Here is a 26,253-nt window from a genome sequence, read left to right as displayed (position 1 = left end):
GAAGATCATGTTCTGAAGGCCACACAAATCTCTCAGGAACAAGTTGAATGAATCCACATTTCCCCTAACTTCAAGATGTATCTTATCACCACCTTCTTTCCCAAAAAAAGAATGGAAGAATGGCCTGTGCTTCCCTGTACACCTGCAGCACAACACCCATAGTCCACATATTCCAGAGTACAAGGAGAAGGCACAAGAATGCTCTTGTCTACACATAAGTAGAACCCTCTCTCTCCTCCCCAGCATACTCTCTTCAGCCTTCTCTGCTTGGTAAGAACATCTTCCCTACCTCAAGTGACTGCAGCCAGCTGCCCTCACAGTCCTTTCAGTCCAGGAACCCCAGGTAGGGTTCCTCCCTCCTTCAAGGCCTCTATTTGGTGCACACTTGGGCATGTGTGGCTTTCCAGTCTGCGTGGGGTCGAGGTAAGACTCTTCCCTCCAGCCAGGCAGGCTGGCACAGAGCAGCACACCGCTTTCAACTTAAAGGGAACCCAAATTAAAACTGCAAAGTGAGTATTAATTATCCTGGCATGAGCAGGCTGCAAACACATGCTGATGCAGTGCTCTTGCCTCTGGTCAAACCGCTCCAGCTGTGGAAGCCAAGCGCAGGAAGTAGGTGTACTATGGGAGGTATGTGTGAGAACTGAGGATTATAGCACTGGGGACTGGGAGAAGGAATGGGTGCCAGGTTCCCACAGCCATGTAAACAAAGGGGAGCAGGGAGTAACAGTGGTGGGCGTGGATGCAATGGTAAAAGATGTGCTTGATCTACCATCTTGGACTTGAAAGTCCATCAGAGTAAGATACTGGCAGAGCCACTGTGACCCTCCAGCTGTCTTCTACCTCTCTCTCTCTGCACCACCATACAGGTATAACCAAAAAGCTACCAAATCCATCTCTCAGTGATATGTGATTTGCCACCCTGCAAGCCCCTTCTTAGCCATGCACCCCAACTCCTGAACCACAGCCACCACTTCCATTCTACATCTCCTCAGCCTTGCCCCTAAACCGGACCCACAACCCAAGCAAACCGCAAAACTGCAAACACAAGGGCAAAACTGAAAATAGGATCACAGAACCCTGATTCACCAACTACTCACTGCTTTTCCAGTGCTGTATGGATTATGAAACTCTCAATTACTCCTGAGCATCCATTCTGCAAGCACTTACGTGGCTTAATGGGTGCAGAGGCATACATGGCATGAATTTATGAAAAGCAGGAAGCAATGAAAATTCTTCTATTTAATGAAGCAGAGTAAAGAGACAAGTCCCTCCGCAAGACGCTATGGAAAGTCTGAAAGCTAGTTAGCCTTTGCCATAAAATCCAATAAAGGCAGTGCTAAATAAAACAATGTCTGGAGCCAGATATTTGGGATAGTTTTTAAATAGACAGAGGCATTCCCACCTCAGCTAGACTATATCTCTTCCCACGCTGCCTTCTGTCACAAATTACATCAAGGCCTTACATTCTCCAGGGCCAGCCATCAATACACAAATCTTCAGCAGGTAGTTCACTGGCTTGGCTGAGAGAAACATGGAGGGAACTGGTTTTCCCAGGAGGCCAATAGATATTCATGCCCTCACTTCACAGAGGACCTTCTCCATTTCGTTCAGCAGAGAGTTGCCCATTATCTAGAGAAAAATGCCTGTCAAGGTTACTAGAGTACTCGAAGTCCCATTTGGGGACTCTGCCCAGCGAGTAATTCAAGGATGTGAATGGCAAGGGAGGTGAGCCTCTCTTGCTGCTTCTAAAAGGCAAGATTTGGTTTAGGCATTCAGACACATATTAAACACAACCAGGAGTTACAGACAAACTGTCAGCAAGCCGCCTGAGATATCAGAGCTGTTTAGACTGCATGCTATGGTATAAATAAGGATGCAGCTCAAGGAATGCAGTCTGAAGATCAAAGACCATTTTCTGATTTCTCAGTTTAACTCTGAAATTGCAATAATGATATTTTTCTTCTGCTTATTTAGCAATGCTTGCAAAGCACCTTGGGAATCTACAGTGGAAGGACTAACATGTTGTATGTATGTACACACACAAAGAATCTTCTGACTTGTGAAATCTTTACTGTTTACCATGCAGCGTGAAATAGGCTCGCACCTAATTCTGTTCTGTCAACTTGCATGCCTCATATTTATGAATATCTCAGGCCTCTGCCAAGACAGCTCAGCTCTAAACTGAGAAGGTCCTCTGTTTTAGGAGGATATTCAGCATGTTTCTGCATTGGTCTTTTAGGCTGCAAATGAGAGATAAGAGTCAGGGAAGTCATTCCTGGGATCTGGCCACTGTTCAAGCAGAGGATGTTCTGAAGAACTGATAAGATCAATGCAAGAGTACAATGCAAGAGTTTATGTTCCAATTTAAAATTCTTATTTTATTTTTTACATAGCAGAAAACACCTATCTGATCAGGCAGATTATCAGATTGGCCTTGAAATCCTTACTCTCTGCCTGTCCCAACAAGAGTTCTCAAGATAGCCAAGGGCTCACCAGTTGTGTCTTCTACCCACCTACCACACCTGAGATAAGGCCAGCTGCTGCCCCTGAGCTAAGCTCCATTCACCTCTTTCAGAGACTACATGCAGGAGTTCATGATGGAAAAATAAGGTACACAATTGAAGTAGAAGCCTTACCCCAAGAGGGTCTGGAAAACAGAAGACTTGTGATACTATAGATAAATTCTGGAGGATGTGTCTTTGCATTCTGCAGAGATGCCTGCATCTGATCAAGCAAGGTCAAGGGCTGAGGAAATTAAGTCCTACAAACACATGCTCATACAGTCATCCTCCTTCCAAAACTAAGGACTTGCCTCCACGTAACACTCAACAATGCACATGTGCTCTACTTGTTAAAATATACACACCACATGAGCTCCTCTCACTCATACCTAACACCTTGCTTCCACTTACAGGCAAGACACTGGCTGACACACTGAGATATGAGCAATCAAATCTGCGTACAGACGTCTGCTTCACTATGCAACACCTCTGTGTGTCCATGTCTACCCCTCACTTTGCACTGAAGCATGCTATGTTACACATACATCCATACAAATCCATACTTAACACACACACTGTCACCTCCAATTTATCCCCACTTGCCTGCCCATAGGGCCTGAGTCTCCTGTTCCATTATCCCTTGCTTAGGGCGGATGGGCAGAGGGAGAGAAGGGAAATTTAATTAGTATTTTCTCCATACTACAGGCCCTGACCTCCCACAGTTATTACCCAAAACGTTTCAAACATGACAAAGCTGCTGCTTAGTCTAGGTTCTTGGGCTTGTCATATCTCTGTTCCATCACGACACTTAAGAAGAACTGCTCAGACAGTGGAAAGGCTGGAAACTGAGGTACAAGAAATAAGGACGAGGTGGCATCTTAGCATTCGAACAGCATGCAGAAAAGCAGAAGCCAGCCTGGGTCACCTGCTCCAGAAGGGCTCCCAAGGAGTACAAACATTTCCAAGAACTGAAAATGTACTGGTACCAGATGGCAAAGGCAGTGTCTCTCTATCTAACCCTCCTCAGCGAGGCTCTTCCAGAAGAAGGAGGAACAGCATAGATGAGATGATGCATGAGAGTACATCGCTTTGTGTCCTGACATATCAGCAAAGCCCTGAGACATCAAGATAATAAAAATATCAGCCAGGAAGAGTGTATTTTTAAGAGCATGTTATCTTACAACCACATGAGACACTGTCTTCAGCAAAAATAGCATGAAAATGTTTCACTGACATCACAGTGCTAAGCATGTCTACTATCTAGTTGGTCACTTTTCCCTGCAGCGTGAGGGTTATGGTGACAATAAGACATGCAGAAAGCAGCAGAATATAGCAAGAAAACAGATCTCTGATTCAAATCCTTTCAAAAATAAATAAATAAATAAATAAAAATAAAAAATAAAAATTATGAGGCAGCACTGCTTCTCTGCTGGCCTGTTCCTCAGATCAGTTCATTCACTGCATCTCTATCCATTTCTACTGTCTGGATGTGGCTGCCTACCTAAGATCACTGCATACTCTTTATCTGTGCTGAAACAGGAGCATTGTACACCAGGACTTCCCAGGGCTACAGCAGCACAAGCAACAAACTGGTTCACGTGATGATATTTCCCAATCAGACATGCAGACAGTTGTCAGATTCCTCCTGTAATAGCTCAACAACCCATTTGTGAGAAGATCTCTCTCAATTTCTTCAACCCCCACTACAGTAGCAGAGTCACAACACCAAATCTCTGTTAGCAGAGCAATAGAGAACCAGGCTATAACCTGGCCTTCCACTGTCAGCCTTTGCAAAAAGCTGTATTTAGTAGGGCCTCGGAAAAGCCCTCCCAAGTGTATTAAGGTCTCTGGCGTGCCTTAAGTTACTGAGTGCTAGGGAAAAAGCCAAAAATCACAGAATGAGGCTGGCAGTTGCCTGTGGAATAGGCATCTAGTTCAAAGCCCACATTCTAAGAGCGGATAGTTACGACGTGTTACCCAAGGCTGTGTCCAGGCATGTTTTGAGTATCTTCAAGAGACTCCACAAGCTCTCCGGGCAACCTGAATTTCCTGTGTTTTAGTTAGTGCCCATTATCTCTTGACCTTTCCCTGGGCACCACTGAGAAGGAACTTTGTGCCAAGCATATCTCACTGGATTGAGGTTTCCCTTTGTGTGGCAAGCACAGCAACATCCTTCAGAGGTATGGACCTCTTTCAGCTGCTTCCAGAGCAGAGGCACCTCAGCAAGATATTTGGCTGGGGGCCTGCTGCCTCCTCCCTAAGCTGCGTACACAGAAGTGAGCACTTGCAATTGCTAGAAAAACAGGAGCAAAAATGCTCATCTACCCAGCACCTCTGCTACCGCAACAGATCAACTGGAGACTGAAGTATCATTTGCTATTGTCATGGAAACCGCACGAACAATTCAGGTAGCGACACACTGTACCAGCTCAGCAAGGCTGGCCAGAGAACATGGATGCTGTGCCATCTGTCAGAAAGGTGTGCTCTCCATTTCTGTTGTTTATTTTAGCGTGAGCTGACATGAGCTCAGCAGGGAGCGGAGGGATGATTCTGTCTCTCAGATTCTCCAGAGGCACACAGAAAGCTGCAATAACGAGCTCATGGTGCTGGGGGAAACAGCTCTGAGGTGCCCTTGAAACCCCAGGGGCTGCAGGGCTACTAGCAATAGCAGTACTAAAGTTAACTGTAGTCTAGTGACACCCAGGGAAAAAAAAAAAAGAAAAAGTAAAGTATGAGGGACAAGACTAAAAGGAAGGTGGTAAATGCATTGGAGAAGAACAGAGCAGCTGTCTTAGCATAGGTCAGGTACAATCTGATGCTCAGAATCAGAATGCTCAGAAGGCACAGGAGGAAACAGCTCAAGTGAAAACAATTCAGGCAGCTGCACAAGAGAATACAAAGCAGATTGGGATTAATCGTGCATCAGAAGCATCAGGTCATGGTGGAGCTGGAAGACAGGACTGAAGTGCTATAGCTGAATGCATATGAAGGGTGAGAGAAACACCACACAGCTGCATACAAGGCTCTAAGCCAGTCCTACTTGCTCCTCCTCTCAAAAACAAAGTCACCCACAAAGTGGTGATGGGCAAGGGCACCCAACTGCATGCAAACAGTAGCAATTCTGGGTACACAAAAGCATCAGTCCCTGGACAGTCCTGCTATTCATCCCTCCTGCAAGGTATCCTTGCTGGTTATAATTACTATGTAGTAGTTTCACTGCAAAATTCCAGGCTGGTTTTGCTCATGTATTGCAAAAATAAGAAGGATCATGTGGGGTTCTGTAGACTTAACCACTTGTTTTGGCTGCAGTGTACAAGACCACACATCTCCCTGCAGTGCCACACAGCACTGACTGAAAAAAAGCCAAAGTACCCACAGAGGAGACAGGCTGGCTAAAGAGTCAAGGGATAGTGTACTAGGGACAAAGCCTAAGAGGTGCAAACAGCATGACATGGAAGAAACCTAGATCTGCTACATTTGTGTGCACTCAAGAATAGGAGATGCTCAAACACTGCAGTGTCATTCCATCTGTAAAGCCATCCAAGCAATCTAGACTAGCACTGTCATCTGGAGATCACCCATTCCACATCCCTTACAGTTCTGCTGAGATCAGTGCAGCATATAGCTATAGTCCTTGTCTGGACTACCTACTAATACCTCTCATCCATGTCAAGCATCACTGGATAACCTGGATCAACATTTCTGCTCAAGAAGGATCCAAATGACACTCTTCATACAGTTATGTATAGCTGTCCTGTACTCATAGCATGAGATGTAGAGTTCCTCTCCAATAAAGCAGGAACCCATGGTCTCCAAAATGGAAAATATTGTTAGCTTCATTAGAACCCAATTTAAATCTGCAACTACCATTTATCCTCCAGATTCATAACTTTTGTTATACAGCTGATCAAGCTAAAGAAACCTCCAGAGATAATTTTCTTGGCACAGGTTTTCAAGGACTATCACCACATTCAGAAATATGTGGAAAGATGAAGTGCACCACAAAAGAGCAACTTACACGAATTTTAATAACTCTAGTCTTCATTCCACAATTCTTCTTCAGCAGCATCTTCTGAAAGAGAAGTAGAATCCAGGGATTAGTAGCAGAAGCATGAGGGAACAGAGAGAAAGATAGAGGTTGTAGGAAGTCTCTCTTTATTAATGCCTAATTACCAAACAAGATGGATAGATGGATGGATGGTTTAAGTGAGATATGAAAGACAAGAACATACATATCATCAGAAGTGGCCATCAAGGAATCAGCCTAGCCTGAGATTCTTTTGCACAGCCTAGACAGTGCTCCCGTACTGGCCAATACGCCAGGTTTCAAAAGAACGTAGTAAGAATGCCACAGAGAAAGAAATGAAACAACTGCTTAAAAGGAAGTTTCTTCCTAACTTCTGCCAATTAGTGGTTAGACTCTGCCCTGAAGCAGGTGAATTCGTCTTCCTTTTATGAAGAAAAAAATAATCTTTTTAATGTATATGTGGATGTTCCCATTATTTAACAGCTATTTGCACTGTTTACTTATTTAGAATTATAAAATGAAGCAAGAGTACCTGCCCACAGTCCTAAATCCCTTTGCTATACAATGAAGAACCATTAAAGCTGTCATAACATGAACCGCACGACTTAGCAAACAGGATATACCTAAAACAGTAATTACTCTGTGTAATTTCAGAAATAAACAGGTGAGATGCAATTCTATCCCAGTTCTGAGGCAGCACTTTCAAAGCTGGCAAATGAACAAAATCATTATTTCCCTTCAAAAACAAACAAACAAGCAAAACAAAACCCTCAAAGTGGAAAAATAAGGTTTGAAACCACTTTCTCCATTAAAAGTACTTCAACTACACTGTTCATAGTTAAAATCTTATTGATGGGGATACATCAGGCAAGAGATGCTCTGTCAGCTTTTGAAAGAAATAATATTTTTCTAGCTCCTGTTTTCTACCTTTCCAGTTGGAAAGCTATGTGATGTGTGGAAAAACACTTCCCTCCCACAAACACGCTTTAACAAAGCATCTGAAGTGTTTCTCTAATTGTATTAATAGGACAGAAAACTTGTGGAAAAACATCCCTCCATTCTACTAACAGACAGTAAATAGTAAGTCCTTACTGCTTCCTTGCTCCTTTTGCTTCAAGTCTTCCTTCTTTTTCCAGTTAAAAGGAAAAAAAGCAACACAGTAAAGGACTAGAAACTTGAAAAAGCTTAAAAAAACACAACAAACACACAACAAAACACACATATATGCACTCCCACCTCCAAATTCAGAAAAAAAAAAACAAAAAACCCAACAACAGTGCCAAGAAGAACAAACACTTTTTTCCATAGAAGGTACTTGTGCAGTAGAAATCCCACTCCTCCAACAGCTTCTGCCATTCTATGCTCCACAAATATATCTTTGCAGAGCTAATCTACACACCCTTCCCTAAGCTGGAAAGGGGGCTGGAAATCCACATTTCTACACACCACACTCAGATCCAAAATCCAACCCTCAGCACACAGTGCACACCCGTATGTCTGGCAAAGAGAAGGACTCTGCAACATATCTTGAAGCCTGTGCATGTGTACTTTGGGGTCTGAGGAAAGTACAAACATCCACAGGAGCAAAGGTAAGTGCTGCAATGATTTCTGCAATTTTTCTTTTAACGCTTTTGCAGATAAATCCCAATCTTACTTCTGTTAATCATCAGAGGGCTCATTTGTGGCCACACCCAATACCTCTGCCTCTCAGTCTGACTTGGAAGCATAGGCTGCCATGTCAGCACAGACCCAGATTTTCTAACCAGAAAGGACTCAACATGTCTCTGCACAAACCAGGTAGGCTAGATAACAAAAGCCACAAGCCCATTGGTGGGATAAAATGTGCAAGAGAAAGTGGAGTCAGGTAATGAAAGTGAGAATTGGAACTCATGCTGCCAATCCCTACTATTTGAGGGAGGAACACTGTTACAGCAGGACATATCATGCCATACCCATTTAACTACAAGTTGGAAAACCTGTGTGGTTGTGTAGACTCTCTGCTTCTTCAGACAACTGTAAAGCTCAGCTTCATAGTACTTGGGTGAATCCCCAAGGATGGAGGAGCAAGGCAGTGACACTGCATTCTGCAGTGCCTCAGAAGCACCATGGGATCCTCTGCTGAAAGGGGAAAAGCACAATACTTTCCAGCCTAACCCAATATCTAGCAAGGTCCCATACTCTGGTCCCCTTATGACTCCATGAGGGTGCCACAAAACTCACTATTTCCCAACTACACATTAGCAGAGGCAACAAAACCTTAAATATATTCACCCTGGCCTCATATTAGGACAACTAGAGAGGAACAACAGAGATAGTAATTACACCTTTTAGAAGAGATGACAAAGACTGACTGAAAAGTCTGAACAAGCTGTGGGTGGATGACAACCAGCCAGACTTTACTAGGAGGAATTCAAGTGCTCAGCTGTATCTGAAGTCCTACGCTTCTGGCAGGAAACAGAGGTGCTCTTTTCACTGATGCTGTCATGCCAAGCCTTAATGGTAAAAGGATCTTAACGCTATTTGCTACGGTTCAAGGATGTTGCATTTTGTAGTAAGAGCAAGATGCTCTACAAAACAATTTGTGTTAGTTGTAATCTCCACTGTACTATTTGATAGACTTGATACTAAAATCCAAATATGACACCCCCTCATCTGCAGTTTGTAAATGTGGAGCACAAACCTCAGCAGAAGAAACCCTCTGGAATAATTGGGTTTTCCTGTTACTACTTAAATTGGAAGCATGGCAAGACCACTGATGCTGCACTCCTCCAGCTTCACTGCAAGAGTCCAAGAGAGTCAGTCAGAAGCAAAAAACAAAGAACAAAACAAAAACAACAACAACAACAAAATAAACACCAGAGGAGGAACAGAAGGGAAAGAGAACAAGCAAGCCACGTGATCCTGCAGCTGAGAATGAATAAACAGAAGGCCAGTTACTGAATATTTTTCTATCTAACCAAATTGCTTCCACCTCACTTGCAGCCACACACTCTCTGTGCCCAGCACAGTAAAGTCATGCTTTACAAAATGTAAGCAATGCATCTTTGTAGGGCTTTCCATCAGTTGGTTTTCCCTCCCCTTGCCAAACCTGAGCAGAGTTTTGGAGAAGGAAGCTGCAAAGCTATAGTGCCTAGCAACATCTGGGGACTTTCCACAGCAGCCTCTCCTCATCCTCCCTTTGGAGCTGGCCATGAGACAAAGCAACTCATTAACTCCTATTTACATAGATACAGGCAGAGCTGAAATAACATTTATTTGGCTACATGACTTGCAGTAGCCTACAGCCAGGGAGAACAGCCCATAAAAAAGGTGACACATTCACTTTATTAATCAGCTTAGTAACCCTGGGATTATTCCTAACTCCCAGGCCAATCTCGAAGAGCAGTTTTGTTTCCTCACTTTTCAAGAGCTATGACAAGGAGAAGAGCAGAGATTTGCTGAAGGTCATGGAGAATATTAGTAGCAGAGCTGAGAATAAATTGTAGGGTTTGGTTTCTGAGATTCTTTGTTCCACCTGCAATAAAAGAAATGGAAGAAAGAAGAGAGGCTCAGCCTCTTTACTTCAATTAAAGTCCCTCCTGCTGGTCTCAGACAGAAGCGTTGGCATCAGAGCTGAAACCTACAACCTGGGAGCACTATTACTCACATGGTGGAAAGTTTGTTTTATGATCTGCCGTTGTTTCTGCTTAAAAGAAGGAAATGACATGGCTAAGGAAATGTGGAAAGTTTTTTTTTTTTTTTTTTTGAAGGCATAGGAGTTAACGCTTCACTCTAAAAACACATTTGAATTGGAACATATTAGGGTTAAAGTCCCAGAAAACAGCAGAATCAGTCCAGGCTAAGAACCCTCCCACCCATTCCACCTCCTGTTACACAAATACTCTCTGCTCATAACCCAGCAACTCCCTCCCTCTTGGATCTGGATCTAAAATGAAGCTGCAGGAATTGGAAACGATCACTTTGAGGGTTATGTATTTACAGAATAACACACTGTAATGAGCCCTTGAACTGGTACGCACAGCTTCGTGGCATGTCACCGCCACATCAAAATAACGCACTGACACCAGAGACGAACCACCACCCCTGCCCCACGAAGAGCACAGCACTCTCATTCAGCCTCATTTCAGGAAAAATCTCCAGTTAGGCAGCAGTGCCTAACTGGAGCCCTCTAACATCAGTTTGAACAGTCATGAACCTAAGCCAGACAGCGAGTGCTGCACAGACGTCACTGCTTATACAAAGTGCAGCATCACAAATGACTGTAAGATATATTAGCAAACAAAGCGTATAGATATCGTTACTGCAAGATCCTTCTAGGAACAGTGCAATCCTCAAGAAAGGGGAATTTATGTCATGCTACTGAGGTTCAAAATAAATATTTATGACGCTGGCTATAGACAGTTCAAAATCAGGTACCAGAGCTTAATTTTCAAAGATTTAGGAGCCTGGTCAATTGCTGGAATCAGTGTACAGTGCAAAGTGTCAACCTGTATATTAGTAAACACCTTTCACCTCACACCTCCTTTTTATATGCACATTTCTGTTTTTATAATGGTTTCATTTTTATTATCTTCACAGGACAACAGTTCTGTTGCCTACCTAATTCTATTTATTTTTTTTTAATTATTATCATTCATTATTATATTTCATTACCTGGTTGCAGCTTTAAACCTAAGGGCCTGTAAGCTATTGGATACAGCTTAAATATTATTTTTCCACACCAGTTTTAGTTGATTTGGTGGAAGAGTCCTTAGAAACTTTCAGTGCAAGTTAACCCATCATTTAATTTACATTAAATCAGCACACTTCAAACTCCATATATTGATATGCAATCACCTTGTTCCGACTTTTCACTTCTTTACTGAAACGATTTCAAAGCAGTAACAAAATAAGACTGTGTTTAGCAAGTTTGCTACAATTTAACTTCAAACCAGGCTTCTGGAAGAACATTAAGCAGAAGGAACAACAAAGCAATCAAAGCTTGAGTGTCTATCACAAAGAACGTAAATATAGAAACAGACAGATGATGTGGCTTCGTTTGGAAAAAAGAACTGAAACAGGAAAAACTACAAAGCCCCAGGAAACATTACAACACGCATAAACTGCACTCTTGAGGACAGAGCAGAAGGCTGAGATAGAAGGAGTACAGGAAACCATGCCCAGCAATGGTTTGTCCATGAAAGACCAAAACCAACAGAAACTCAACAAAACAGCCTTGTGACCTGAGAAGGGAAGGGCAGAAATGGTAACAGCATGCTTCTTGTGACAGGAGGTGAAGTAGACACCAGTGCAGAAGCAACACTGCATGAGCTCAGCCCAGTGCCACAGCAGGTGAAGGCACCAAGGTGGCCAGAGTAGCGCATCTTATGGCCCTTTCTCCTGGGAAGGTGTGCAAGAGTTGGGAGCCTGCTCAACCTCCTCTCCAGCAGCCCCAAAGCCAAGTTTTGGCTGTACTCTGCCTGCCATGCCCGAGGAAATTTAAGGTGCAAGGCTGGGGTGCACCTGTGGTGGGCAGAGGGTGTTCAGATCCTGAGCAAAGTGCCTGCCACCCGCCCCCATCCACCATATGGCACAGAGCGACCAGCCCAATGGGCCACAGGGGCAAGAGGCTCCTGAATTAAAAGAAAGGGACTGGCTACTCCCAATAGTAATGTTCCTATAAGTGAGGCATGAAACCCCACGTGCCCCACGCTGAGCCCAGCAGCAAGACTGAAGCTTCTGACGTGTCCTTTATACAACAGCTCCAGCCACCTCTTCACAAACCCACCACTGACAAGGGCAGGCATGTCCCATCCACGTAAGTGGTGCTGAGCCACTGGCCCAGGTAGCAAGGGAACCAAAATACAGCTACTTTCATTTCTCTTATAGGGTGGCAGGTGCCTTCAAATACAAAGCCAGGTCTTCCATTCTGATCAGCTTAGGAAGACAGCAAGCAGAAGACTTTTTAAGCTGTTTTAGAGGCTGATGTCAGGCTTTTTATTTAAATTCCTTGGCACTGAGCAGTGCTGCTATGGGATGAGTATCACCTCTTAACTCTGCAATATAAGAGCTGCAAGAAAAAAGGGTAGGTCATTGGCTGTATAGCTGTAGAGGAAAGCAACTCCAGCTGGCTGCAGCCTGGAGTCAGGGGTATAGCACAGGGACATGCAGGCACCACCAAGTGCACGACTCAGCTATCTTGCAATTGGAGTGTTCAGACTCCCGGGCACACGTGACTTTAATCAGCAGAGAAACAAGGGGGCAAGGCCTTCCCAGGTGTCACCTCAGGTTGCTCTGCATACGTATTACCCCCTGTGCAGCCTTCAACCAGGGATGCCGTGTACCAAGGCAGTACCCACACGTGCAAGACTACCACAAAGGTCCCACCCCATCCCTGCAGCTGGGCAGCATTAGGAAAGATCCATTTCAGCTACAGCCTTAAATCATAACTAAAATCTGTCAGAAACTGGACACTGCTCCACCAGAAGTTAAGCAGCCTCAGAGCACTCTAAAATACAAGTCAACCCAAGCGTTTGGCCAGCAGGCTCTTCCTACAAAAACAAACTCCAGCATCCAAAGGCTGTAAATTTTGTGTAATATTTTGGAATATCCTGAAAAGCCTCTGAACTTTCTAGAAAGTTGTTTCTATTTCATATTCCATGGAATTAGTCACTAAAACATTTTAATTTTTTTTTGCCACACTTATCTTCAAGCTGAAACTCCTTCAAAACATTAACACATTTGGTCTGTGAACATCATTATAAACAGCTCCCATTTCTAACAGATGGAGGAGCCCCAGTTTTTCAGGCAACACCCCTGGCCAGCAAACAGTATGAACCCAATGCCTCTATTTTAGTGTAAACACTGACTGCTTAGTGCCTCTATACAGAGAAAATGCTGATTACCAAGTGATTGCTAAGAACAAATTCAAACTAAAAAAAAAAAAAACCTCACAAAAATGTGTACTATGGGGGACTTGTCAAGGATCATACACCATGAAAATCACACAAAAAAACCCCCTCAAAAAAACAGAGTGGTCACAAAATCCCCTACAGCATGATGCCATTAGTCACTTTATTTGGTGCATTATTGGGAGGCACTGGGCTGCCACTACTAAGACCAATGGGTGAGAACTGACAGCAAATATGAAATGGCCCTGAATCACAAGTCAGTTTTAACTGCAGGTACAGTACATCTTCCCACGACAGATCACTCTCTAAACAAGAGCAAACCAGTCAAATCTAAATTGGGAAAGATGCACAAATGATTGCAATGGAGTGGCACCTAATGCTCAGGGCAATGCCTGCTGCAGAAGGATCTGAGTCAAAGCCTGGCCAGCAAGGTCTGCCACCTGGCAGAACAACTGAATTCCCACCACTCCCAAGGCCCAGGGAGCAGATAACATTATTCTGCTTACAATCTGCTCTTTGAAGCTCTCCCTGAATATCACACTAGAGCCACAGCTAATGCAAACACTGTAACCTACTTACACAATTATGGCCTACACAAACAGACTTCTTGCCTGTCTGTAGATGACTCTGGTTTTCTACTGTTCCTTGGTCATCTTTGTGGCATATGATTTCTAAATATGCTCTGGATCTATATGGAAGCCCTGACTCCCTAAATAGGGATCAGTAAGCCAGGTTTGCCCTGGCACTTTCACCACTAGCCCTTTGATTTGAATGGATAGGGGATACTGGGATAGGGGAATGGAACACTCTATACAGAGCATCTCTGGCTCAGCTGCCACTTCCCCTGCTGGTCTGGCAGAGTCTGAGTCTGCTGATCTGCAGGGTACATCAGATGGTTCATCTATTCACTCCTCGCCAATCCCAAATCCCTTGCTGAGTTTTCTTTGAGGCCTGAAAAAAAAAAAAAATGCAGAACTCCATTTGTTCAGGAAATGGACCTGACCAAAAACTCCAGCACCTGTGGAGTAACAAAAATATTAAGAAGGGGCAGGATTCACTAATTTCCTATCACTCACCCCTACACACCAAAGCTACCACAGCTTAAATGCTGGGTTCACTGCTCCTCCTCACTAGAGCTTAGGAGGGGAGGAAGGGTTTGGTTTCACATCTGGCAGCTGTAGTAGCTCCTGAGAAAAAGCTCACAGGATTTAAATTCAGGGTTGCCAACGTGACCGTTTCCTCCCTTCACTCCCAGCTTTGGCTTCAAAGCTGTCCATGGGGAACATCCAGTCGTCTAACATATCATCTGATGTCTCTGTACTTTGTTTCACTTTTGCAGTTCCAACTTGTGACCATTAACCAGAGCCTTGTCTTGGACACAACTCCAAAGCCCTCCCTCCCCACAGAGTTTTGCCATAGGCAGAGTGAGGGCAGAAGGCAGTCTGCCTCCTGCAGCAGCACTAGGAGCTCAAAACAAGCAACCTCAGCACCTCCTGATGCTCACTGTTCAAATCCTGCCTCCCCAGTGCACCAAGAAGGGGTTAAAACATTAGCACAAGTCAGGCTATAGAGTAAACAGTTTCCTGTGAGCAGGAAGACACAGAGAGGGCTCTGAAAAATCCTACAGCTGTATAGCCTGGGAAAGAAATAAAATGCAAGAAAAATCAGTGAAAGGTACAGACTTGTCAGACGTGACATTGCAAAGACACAAAGAGGAAGAATACTCAGAGAGGGCCATTCCAACCCCAAGGGACACAGGCACACCAGAGGGTGTCCCTGACGCTCTACCAGCACCCTCAGCTAACTGAGAACATGACTGTGTCCTCCATCCAAAGGTTCTGTGGTTTCACAGGCCAGTCACAGGGTCCCCCACACACCAGCCAGCCAACAGCCTGAACATCTGGGGCAGCAGGTTTTGAGAAGGGTGCTCACTCTCACAGGTTCTGCCCAGCAGATGAAAGCAGAGTTGTACACGTGGAGAGCAAACAAAAAAACAAAACAAAACGAGCTCACAACTGCTTTGGGGCTCTCTTTTTAAGCCAATTCCTTCACAAATTGAAAGCGAACCTGAATGTTTTAGATGGTGATATCAGGTATCTGTGGTTACAAGGATACATGACTTTGAATGCCTGCTCACCAGCTCCCAAACCTGGCTAACTATACCCTTTAAGGCAAAGGCACTTTTCCGGAGGTGTAAGAAAAATACTGTATTCAGCTCTAACCCACCAGAAGATGGCCAATGGAGATCAGTGGGTTTGTCTGGGCAGAACCCAAAACACATCAGCACCATAAATTCTCAGACAGAAGATTGCTCTTAGTGGAGCTCCTCAAAGCAGAGCAACACAGGATACACTCACTGCTCTAAACTATCTCAAGTGGCACTGATGGCACACATAGCCTGTTCTTTATAATGGAAATTCCAAAGGTGATTTAGAATCACCTCCCATCATCTCACCAGCTGAGCACAGCAAAGGATACCACTCCTTGGGAACCCTTGCCTTGGGTTCAAGCCAGTGCTGCCAACAGCACACACAGAGACAACCTTAAACAGAAAATACGCAAGGTCATATCTTCAGATGAAAACTTGAATTTGTGGACGGCAGAGAAGCTCTGAACAAGCCAAATGCAGACTGACTGCAAAAATAGCTCTGAGAAGTCAAAACAAACCTGCCTCAAAGAAACAAACAAGCATACATCCCAAGCCATGGAGCTGGTTCAGGCTCCACAGAGTCTGAACACAGGTTACAGAGTCCCATTTCTTCCTATTCTGACCAACACGTGCACGTCATGTCAGCACAGTTATTTCAGCATCTTCTTCCTTCATGACTATGCTTATTTGTGAGATCCCATTTGTTTGCAAGGACATGTGAACATAATTTTACATAAGTACTATATTAGAAATCACAGGTCAGAAGACGATTAACAGACCAGAGAGACTTTTTTTTCCCTTTTTGATCTTCATGTAAACATCTTGGAAATTGCAGTAGTAGAACCTTAGTCTCTACAGAAAGAAGTGATGAAGTAACCCAACCATTCTCAAGTTTTCCAACCTTATCTACCTGTCCCCCTGTTCTCCTGCTCCCTGTTGAGCCTCACATACACAGTAGTGACAAGCAAACACCCTGAAATGGCTGGCTAGCTAGCAGGATAAAGGCCTCTTACTCCAAGGAGTTAAGCCATTTATAAAATGTGTAATTAACCACTGTGCTTACAGAACATTCTGCCTGCCTATGATGTGAACCACATCCCAGTGCATCAGTCCCAGCCCACACCTTCCTTGCAGCACAGCACTGAACAGCACACGGGGCTTTGGGTGCCATTTCTGGGACACAACTCCAAGCTTGTGATGGAGCTTGATCTACCAACTCTTATATAGCAGGCCTGGGCCTGTACCAATGTGAGCAGCTTGCAAGGATTTCATTGGAGCCCACATTCTTTGCCTGGTTCTTTGTCCATCCTTCTAAGTAGGTAGCTTCATTCATTGCTGGTGATGAGCACTCATGGACTTTGATATCCCACTGCATCCCCTCTGTCCACACCCTCATGGCTGCATGTGGCACAACACAGAATCCTCTCTGACATGAGAAGTGATGCAACCAGTTCTTTTACCCACACGCTTCAGTGCTCAAGAGCTTCAGTACTTCCACAGATCTGTGAACACCAGCACAGGAGACACATCACTCTTGCCAACCTTCTGAATGTCTCCTATGAAAAAGCAGTCAAGTATTAGCTCAGAACCAGGAGGAGGCTGCTACACTTATAAGCAGATGTTAGCAGAGCATGGCAACCCTTTGAGTTGCACCCATAGGAAATTGCTGGAGAACTACTGACTTGACATATGCAATTGCACTATCTGCATCAAGATCCACTTCCCAAATACTTGGAAATAAATATTCAACTTAACATTCTGTAAGCTCTGTACCAGAGCCGGTATAACGCATGCCAGTGTTCATGACATCAATTTCAACACACACATCGTTTAGGACTTTTTTTTTTTCCTCCAGTCCTCATGCTTATGGAATGGTCATATCATAGGACCATGAGGGCTCTTTCACCCACCACACTGGATAACAGGAAAAGTTCAGATAATCTCATTAAGAGAGGAAAGAACAGAGTACAGAGGCAGACCTGAATGTCTCAAGGCTAGCTTGCTGTGATCCTCTGTGGAGAGAAAGTTGATAATAAAAGCAAGAATTTATATCACATTTATATGAATAGTTTTGAGATTATTTGAGTGATTGGAATATTTGCACCTGAAGAGCAAATTACTTGGCTCAGCCATTCCCTGACCTGTGGTAGTTTCCCGTGTTGCAAACCACAACATCTGTAATATAACAAGTATGGATTTATGGCAGCAACAAAAATCAAGCATCTGACTCTAGTTTAAGGATAGCTCTACCTATTACAGAACTACACAGACCCCCTTAGCTTTGCATTTTGGAAAATGTTTTGTTAAACTGTTTCTTGTTTCTTAATCCCATTATCCCCACATGCCACCATGCCAGAACCCATAGGAGTGTCTGATGAGTCTGTGAAGCAATATTCAACATAAGGAATTTCTAAAATCTCCACAGGTAGGCAAAAGATTCACCTATGCTGTCAAAAATGAGCACACCAACACCACTAGCAAAGTAACCTGTGAAATAATTCATGGTTTAATCGTTTCTATAACTGCTCAACATAGTTTTCCATGCTCAAACACATAAAGGTGGAATTATTCCTCACAAGGATATTTAAAACAGAAGGATTTTAAAACAAGCATATTTGTAAAAATAAAAATTAATTTTCAATTTTCACAGCCTTATCATTTACATTAAATTCCTAATACTTTACAGAATCTTGAGCTTTGCAAATTCATTTCTGATCGAACCTGAAGAGGTACTTTAAATGAGCTAGCAATGTCTAAGAGATTGAAAAATAACATTTTCAAAGAGGAAAGCCAGCAAACTTAAGAGGATTTCTTTGAAATATCTTCATTTATGTATTTTTAATTTACTTGTGGTCTCCAAGACACACCTATGATTTTGAAATCTTGCATTTAGAAAAAATGTAGCAACACATTTTTGGTTGGGGCTCAAGGTGTTTGTCTCTGACTCACTGATCATTATTTCATCATAATCAATTGCAACTCCACTAGAAGTGTGTATCTGGGAATAAAGGTCTAGAGAAGAACGAGAAGCTTTAGAGGTGAATTTGCACTGGTTTAATGCTTTTTCAATTTACATGAGAAGTAGATGCCACTGTTGAGTGCCTCCTTCTGTGAGTTGAGCCATGGACCAATGCCCAAAACTCTCACTGACATCAACCAGCTTAAAGACAGCAAAAGCAGAGCCCAGCAGCACAATTCTCATTTGAACCAACAATGGAGAGGCTATTCAGAGTTAAGGCAGAAAATCAGAGCTAAGCCCCAGCCCACGCCAAGGACAGCTGCACTGATGACAGCCAGGCTGACTATTCTACCGCACCAAAGCTCTTCTCAAAAAACAGTATTTCCTAGAGTGTTTACTCTAGTCACAGACTTGGCTTTAAAAGCTCAGCCAGCTTCTGCCTGCTCAACAGTAATGGCTGCTGTGGTTTTCAAGTCTCAGACATGCTCCAAGACAAGCTGCCTACTTTCAGTCTGTGGTAGCAAAACTGAAGCACTGGCATTAATAAATCAATCAGAAGACGTCTCTGTTTCTGCTGTTTCCAAACCACAGCTCCCTCCATCCTTCTTGCCCTCTCTTCCTAGGAGGACACAGATTGCTCAGGTACCTGGGTCACCTCTCAAACACAACTGGTAACAACAGCTAGACAAGGAAAGTGTCTTAACTTGAGATGCAGAGCTACACAGCACCAGGGGAGAGCAGAGGGGAAAAAAGCTCTTACACTCCATCTCTTGCTGCCATAACTTTCATAACTTGCTCTTACAGTGTGATTTTTAAGCAGTAGCTGCTCTCATTATCTCGTGGGTGCTGACTGGTCACTTGTGTAAATGCTTAAGATGGGAATTCAATGCTACTAGTGGCAGCTGGGGAGGAACAAGAGAAGGCCTAACCTTTTTCTTCCACTCATTCCAGGTTCTCATCTATATAGTTAAGTCAAAAAAAAAAAGTGATCAGAAAACTGACACCAGCATCCCATGCTCGGCTACAACAGGAACAAACCCGTGGGTCCCAACAGCTACTTACTCTACACTTTCCAATCCTCTTAAATTCACCTCAACATTCCTCTGAAGAAGTTAACTGTAAATCTTTCTCCTCTTCAGAGGTTGTTACCGTGAGCAAAAGATGCAACTTATCACGCCTGAAGAGAGATCCATTCATCTGCAGACTGAATACAACATGGGCAGTTACAGCATATGGCAAAGCCGCCTGCTAACTCCTTTTCTCCCCAGGCAACGATGAGATATTTGTATCACAATGAGCCACATGCTGAGGGAGGAGTGGGAAGGGAGAGGTATCTGGCTAACAAACAGCCACACTGGGACCCAACCCAGGCACTCCTTCTAGTCCAGACATGTCAAAGAGGAGGGAGGTGAGGATAATCCTGCTCTGTTCTAGAGACCACTAGAAAGAAGGCCTTGACCTTCATTTACAGGGAACATCTATTAAGTGGTCTTGATGGAAAGTAAAAACAAATTGCAGCATAACTTCTTAATCTGCTGGGCCCCTAAGTCTATTTGGGCTGAATTCAGAGAGAGGGAGCACACCAGCAGTATCCTGCACTGTATCGTGTCAAAGTGAGAAACAAAACATCCTTCCAAAACCTTCTTCAAAAAGGGCCTCCAGCAGACAACACAAAGGAGACAGAATGGATATATGTCAAAAAGGTGGTCACCCTTGGGTACACAACCCAGTGCCCACGCTGTGACAATCAACCATTCACCCCACTTCGTATTTTGACTAGCTGTGTCATTGCTGCAGTTACAGTCTGTGGATTTTGCTGCATGATTTTTGTTGCAGCCTGCTGGCAGCCCACCATAAATCACTGCCAGTAGGTACAGGACACTGGGCTTTGCCTTCTGCTAGTAACAGTAGGTATTACTTTCAGTGGTGCTCTGACAAGAGATAAAAAAACGACACAGAGGTCAAAAGCTCATTCACATACAGACAGATGCTTTCCCTGCCTGCCTTTCACTTGCTCAACTAGTTCACCTCTTCCAGATACCCTGGGATGGCCCATTTGCTCCCTCCAGGACTACCTACCCCTCAGAGTCACACCAGTAGATAAAACCACACGTAGTACCACCAGCATCACCCAGAACATCTCCCTAAGTCAAATCCCAAGGACATATGCCAGTGATGCCCATATGCCCATCTGATCTCCTCTCCCTGGTCTGCAGCCAAAGAAGCAGCTCTAGCCTAATACCTTCTTACCAGGCTTTGGAGCTAAGAGAAAAAAGAAAGGCAGCTGAGTTGGGAAGGTAGCCAGCAAGCCTGCCAATCTAAATGATAAGCCACTGGCTTTAACCTCAGGATTATAACTTACTACCACTGGTGCCAGGTACTATTATTGTCCCTTTGGGAATCGTAATACCAAAAATAAATTTTAAAAAATAAAGATTCTTAGTTGTTTCCACTGATTTCTAACCTCCTCTTCCCCTTCCTAACTCTCAGATCTCTCTCTTCCCTTCAGTATGTTCTTCCATTAACTCATTAAAGCTCTTTGGTATACTCCAGATCACCCTAACCAAACTAGTCACCAACCATCTCATCTTTCAAGATCCAAAGCAGCACTTTAAGGAACCAGGTTTCAGATGTTCCACCAGATGTTCTCACTACTGGCTCATGCTTGGATGCAACCAACGGTACCATGGTTCTACAGCAGTCCAAATAACGGTATCACTTAACATCTCCTCACAAGAGAAGGCAAAGTTACACGAATAGATATATAGGGAAAAAGAGATAAAGATTTCCAGGCAGAAGCACCCATACACAGATGTGCAGTCTGCATCCTGGGACATATTTAAAAGCTGTCTGGACCTGGTCCTGGACCACTGGCTCTAGATGGCCCTGCTGGTGCAGGACAGTTGGGCAAGATGATCTTCAGAGGTTCCTTTCAACCTCAGCCATTCTGTGAGATTGCTTAACCTCTATCACGTTGATCTGTGCTGAAAGTTTAGGAGTAGAATGATTTATCTTACTCACCTTGTCCTTGATGTTTAGAAGCAGGCACCATGGCAGGAGGTGAACTTCAGCCTTACTGTCAGCAAAGTAACAACATCACTTGCTCCCTCAGGAAAGGAAAGGAAAACATTCTCCTTCCTAGAAAGCAGGTAAGCTAAACTCTGCATGGCTTACTACTCTATTCTGCTCTGATTCATCCAGTCTTGATGTATGCAGGCACTTCCACTACAGTTTTTGCATGGATTAGAGAGTAAGAACCATCCAGGAAACACTCGGGATGCAGAGAAAGATAAAGATATTTACTGCCTGACAGAACTGTAATCACCTCCTCTGAACACCATGAGGTTCCTCGTGCCTTCCCTTGTTACTGAGTCTCTCTAATTCCCAGACCTGGGCATTCTCAGAAGGCACTCTTCCTCCCCATACCATACTTCATCACCAGATTACAATTTCCTGAATTCACAAACCAGACATCAGACGGAAGGCATTGTGAGACAACAAATCAGAAGAGAACATCTCCTCACTGCTTTCAAAAAGAGAAAAAAAAATGAGATATCTACCATGCCCCACATGGTACGTGTTCGGAATCCCAGAGCCTTCTGCAGCAGAACTATATCCTTGCTAGATGACCAGTCTACTATTTTTTTTTTCAACCCCTGACTTTCCCATGCTAGGATTGTCTTGCAGCAGCTATGCATTGCATTTGTTTTATTGGCTGCTTCATGGCCAAATACTGGCAGGGGTGAGATGGTCAGAGGCTTCAGTGTGGGATGAACAGCTGCCATAGAGTATTTTTTGGAGGTGAAAAATAAAAGCAAAACAGCAGAAGGTCACCAGAAGCAGAATTTCTCATTCTATCATGGCGCAACTGGTTTCTACAAGAGTTTCCTTATTATACTGTTTCAAGAAGCAAACAACTGTACTAGGGGACAAAGAACTACTATGGCTCAGCTTTTCACACCTGGAACAGACAATTCCAGAATAGGTCTGTGAAGAAGTGGTGAAAACCATTATGCTCAGCACAGATCAATGACTCAGTCACTCTGGGGAGCGAGGCCCAGGGCAGAGAGAGATGAAAATATGACCAGTGCAGGAGTGGGTTTTCTGGCAACCCTGAGCAGTGAGAGGCAAGCTCAGAAAAGACAACAGATGATAACAATTTTCAGTAACTGACAAGGGCTGGATTCAAATGGGAGGATGAAAGGTGAAAAGGACTTGTGAGCTCTCACATTCTCTATCTGGAAGCTATTTGTCAAGTTTGGGAGAGGCAGGCAAGGGCAAAGCCCAGCTGTGTTAAGGATGTGGAAATTTCACCCTGGATCCATTAGCAGCACAAAGCCCAGACTCCAGTGGACCAGAGTGCACACACTGAATCCTCCTTCATCATTTTATGGTGCATGCCCATAGCTTACTTTCCGGCAGCTCCTGTGCAATTGATATCAGCCCAAAAGAAAGCTTTCAAAGCCTGCCAGTGCCTGTCCAACCAAAATGCCAGCATTCAAGTATTCATCAGAAGAACCACTGAGCTTGATCATACAGCTAAGTTCAGATCAGAGATAATGCTGCCCCAGGTCACTTCAGTGCCAAGCCAAGACAAAGCCTCCATCACCCATCATGCACTGAAACTATTCACTCACCAAAATAGTGCAGTGTCTGCAACAAGAAATTCAAGTTTCAGGTGCATTTTTCTCTTTTGTGCTAGCCCTTTTCATCCTAGAATCTCAAAGCATTCTAAATGATGCATTAGGCCTCCATAAGACAATGAAAGTTTGATATTATCTACTCATACACACAGGTAAACCATAGCAGAAGCGTTTCACTTGTTCAAAACTACCCAATGATTAAAACTACCTAAGTACGCAGATTCTGCTTTGTACTTTTAAATGATGCTTTCCCTACCAACCACCTACCCACATATAAACGAAAACAGTTTGTTTACTCATCTTGCCAATCCAAAGCTCCTCTCAGATTATGATCTCTCTCCCTGCAAAGGCTGGTGGTGAAATCTACTTTCACCATCTTGAAAAGTCAACAGAGCTCCAGCAAGCCCCAGTAAATGGCACAGGAGGAAGGATCATTTATTTCCTCTCTGTTTACAGAGCATGTCAAGAACAATCAGTCTCATCCCCTGGACCTCCTTATATGTCTGTCAAACTTTGTGGTCCTTGTTGCTTTTACCTCAAACCATCAAAAGCTCTCCATGCTCTGCCTGACCTCGAGAATCAGCACTGCCACAAAAGCCAGATCTGCTCATGTTAACAGGGTGCCAGTCTTTCTGGGACACACACAGCTTTCATTAAATGGCAAGTGGTTGGCAGCAGGGCCTGCGCGTAATGAGGTTGCTATCTAAGAACCGTGATCAAGGGGCAGCTAGGAGAAGGCATTCACTGCAGCAATACAGGCGTCTGCACGAGCCAGGGTATTTCAGCCCAATTAAGGGAAAGAAAAGAAGAAGTCTTCTGAGGTAATTTTCCAGTCCTTTGGAGAAGTGAAGAAAAGCGTGTATTGAATTCCCCTTCTTAGCCTCAATAGAGAAGAAATGAAGCGGGTAGCTAACCAACCAGGGTGGGTAATACTCCGGCAACTGTCCAAACTGATGGCTGGGGCACAAAAGGGTAGAATCACACTGTCCTGTGAAGCTGGAAAGACATGGCTTGGCACCTAACCAGAATGGGACGTTTTAAACATGCTCTTATGCAGCCTCTCCTGCTGAGAAAGGCTGAACTGAAAGGTCCAGATGGTGGAGATTTCCATTTTATCCACAGGCCATGGAAGTAGAAGCACAGCAATACCCTAATCCCTTAAATGCACTCAAGACTTCCCCCAGCCCACTTTTCTCTCTTAAATTTGTTCTCCTTCCTTATAAAAAGGCATAAATTCACTGGAGCCCAGGAAGACACATTTTCCTGCAAAAACTGCCTTGTTTGTTCAATCCTAAAAACAGCTTAAGCATCCCAACACAGAGCCACTCCACACCACAACTCTCTGGACTAATCTTCTATCACCATCCAACAGAAACAGGATTTGATGCAAAGACAAAGCACTCACCATCTCTTCACCCACACCTGAGCAACTATAGCATGCACATATCTTCCTGTCTCTGAACATATCTGCTTCTAGAACTAAATAATTTTGCCAGATACATGGAGCTGCATGAATTCTCAGCGACAAGTGTGGGAAACATCTGCTGTTCAGAAAAGTATCTATCTGATCAAGTCCATCAGCTTCATTCTGGCAAATAAATACGTAAGATAGTAAGGAAACAAATCACAAAGCAAGAGTGGCTTGATGGACAGAGTCCAGGTGGAGCCTTTGAGTAGCCAGTTTACACCAACTTTGCTCATCTGCACTGTTTTGATAACTAAAAAGGCACATTATGCCAAATGCCCAGACATTTAATAAAAGTGGCATTTTTGTTGGAGGATGAAGACAGATGAAGAAAGAAATTTGTAGCTCCTGTTGGACAGCTAGGGGATAGAAATACTGACCAAGACTTGCCCAGCTTCATATAAGGGTTCTGCAGCAGAACTCAAAATCAAAAATAGATTTCACATCACTGTCCTAAGAAACAAGTCAGCAAAAGTCTGAATCTACACCACTTCTCTCATGATTTTCATAGCAGAAACTAGTACAGGTGACAAGCAAAGACACACAGTGATTGAGACTTTCTGGATCAAGGAAGAAATAATCATAAAGCTTCAAGAGCTTACCAGTTGAAAATAAACCAATTAAAAATCTAAAAATACAACTGATCAAAGTCCTACAAAATTCAGGCTACATCTCCCTTTGTGTTGGCTCACCTAAGCTAAAGTCTCCCAAAATGTATCATTTTAAAATTAGTTTAGGGAAATGGAAAATACATAGTTATTTCTGTGTTATTCTTTTTTTTTTTTTTTTTTTTTCTTCCCAACTGGTCCATCTCATAGGCTTAATGGGAACATTCTTCATGAGGTCAGATCTAGTACATCCAGCCAACCAGAGGCAGCAAAATTCTTCCCTAATGAGAGGAAATTCAGAATTCAAAATAACTGTCTTTAAATTACTGCAATTTGCCAGGATCAGCAGATGTCTGCAGATATTCCTTCAGACTTACATTATACCAGTGCAAATAATGAAGACCAGTTTGCAATACTAACTCTGTAGCAACACCTCTTTGAAGAGCAGCAACAGACAGGCACTGTGCAGGCCAACTCGCATCCTATACTAGGCATGCCACGTGTCCCTTCCTTAGTTGACCCTAGGCTCAGTCTCACCCCCTTAGAGCAAAATCTAGAGTAAGTGCAGCTAAAGCAGTTTGCTTTTGTAAACTATTAAGGATGTAAAAAGTATAGTTTTACATTGCTGTAAGCAGAAAAGCAGAATAAGACAAGTCCAAGGAGGTCAAGAAACTCACAGATGCTTAGTACCTAACTTCAAATCTACACCTACTTCCTCTGCACGGATGCTCACTTATACGCCCCTGAACAATTAGTTCCTATCAGAGTAAATAGGACAGGCATGAGTCAGTTCACGGCAGCAGGAGTAACCTGACCCAATTCCAGTGATTTTGTTCCTATGCCACACAATAACCCAGAGTATGTGTTGAATTCCTAATATCAAGATAGAGGCACAACTGTAGCAAAAGCCATTAAAGTTGCAGCAACTTTACCTCTTAAAAGAGGTATCTAAACTAATTTATCCTAAACAAACTGCAGAAGAACTACAGAACCAATTATGCCTCTGAA

The 26,253-nt window shown here is 43.6% G+C and overlaps 1 protein-coding gene across 5 annotated transcripts in view; it reads right to left on the bottom strand.

Annotated features, from left to right (window-relative positions):
- The window catches only part of LOC116229712 (uncharacterized), a 52,724-nt gene that overhangs the window by 8,533 nt on the left and 17,938 nt on the right, over positions 1–26,253 (bottom strand). For 2 of the 5 annotated variants that reach the window (XR_004167078.2, XM_031594377.2), the window contains exon 4: positions 6,523–6,576. The exons of 1 other annotated variant lie outside the window; for it this stretch is intronic. Coding sequence is in view for 3 of the 4 variants with exons in the window: in XM_031594377.2 (XP_031450237.1) it covers positions 6,523–6,576 (54 nt within the window). In the remaining variant the exon portion in view is untranslated. Of the gene's footprint in view, positions 1–6,522; positions 6,577–16,429; positions 17,127–26,253 lie in introns of those variants that run through there. 2 more of the 5 variants (XM_090135187.1, XM_031594394.2) reach the window with 2 other exon arrangements.

Source organism: Phasianus colchicus, chromosome 2 (assembly GCF_987193195.1).
Source record: "Phasianus colchicus chromosome 2, bPhaCol1.hap1.1, whole genome shotgun sequence".
Taxonomy (NCBI): domain Eukaryota; kingdom Metazoa; phylum Chordata; class Aves; order Galliformes; family Phasianidae; genus Phasianus; species Phasianus colchicus.
This window is presented reverse-complemented; position numbering and strand designations above follow the sequence as displayed.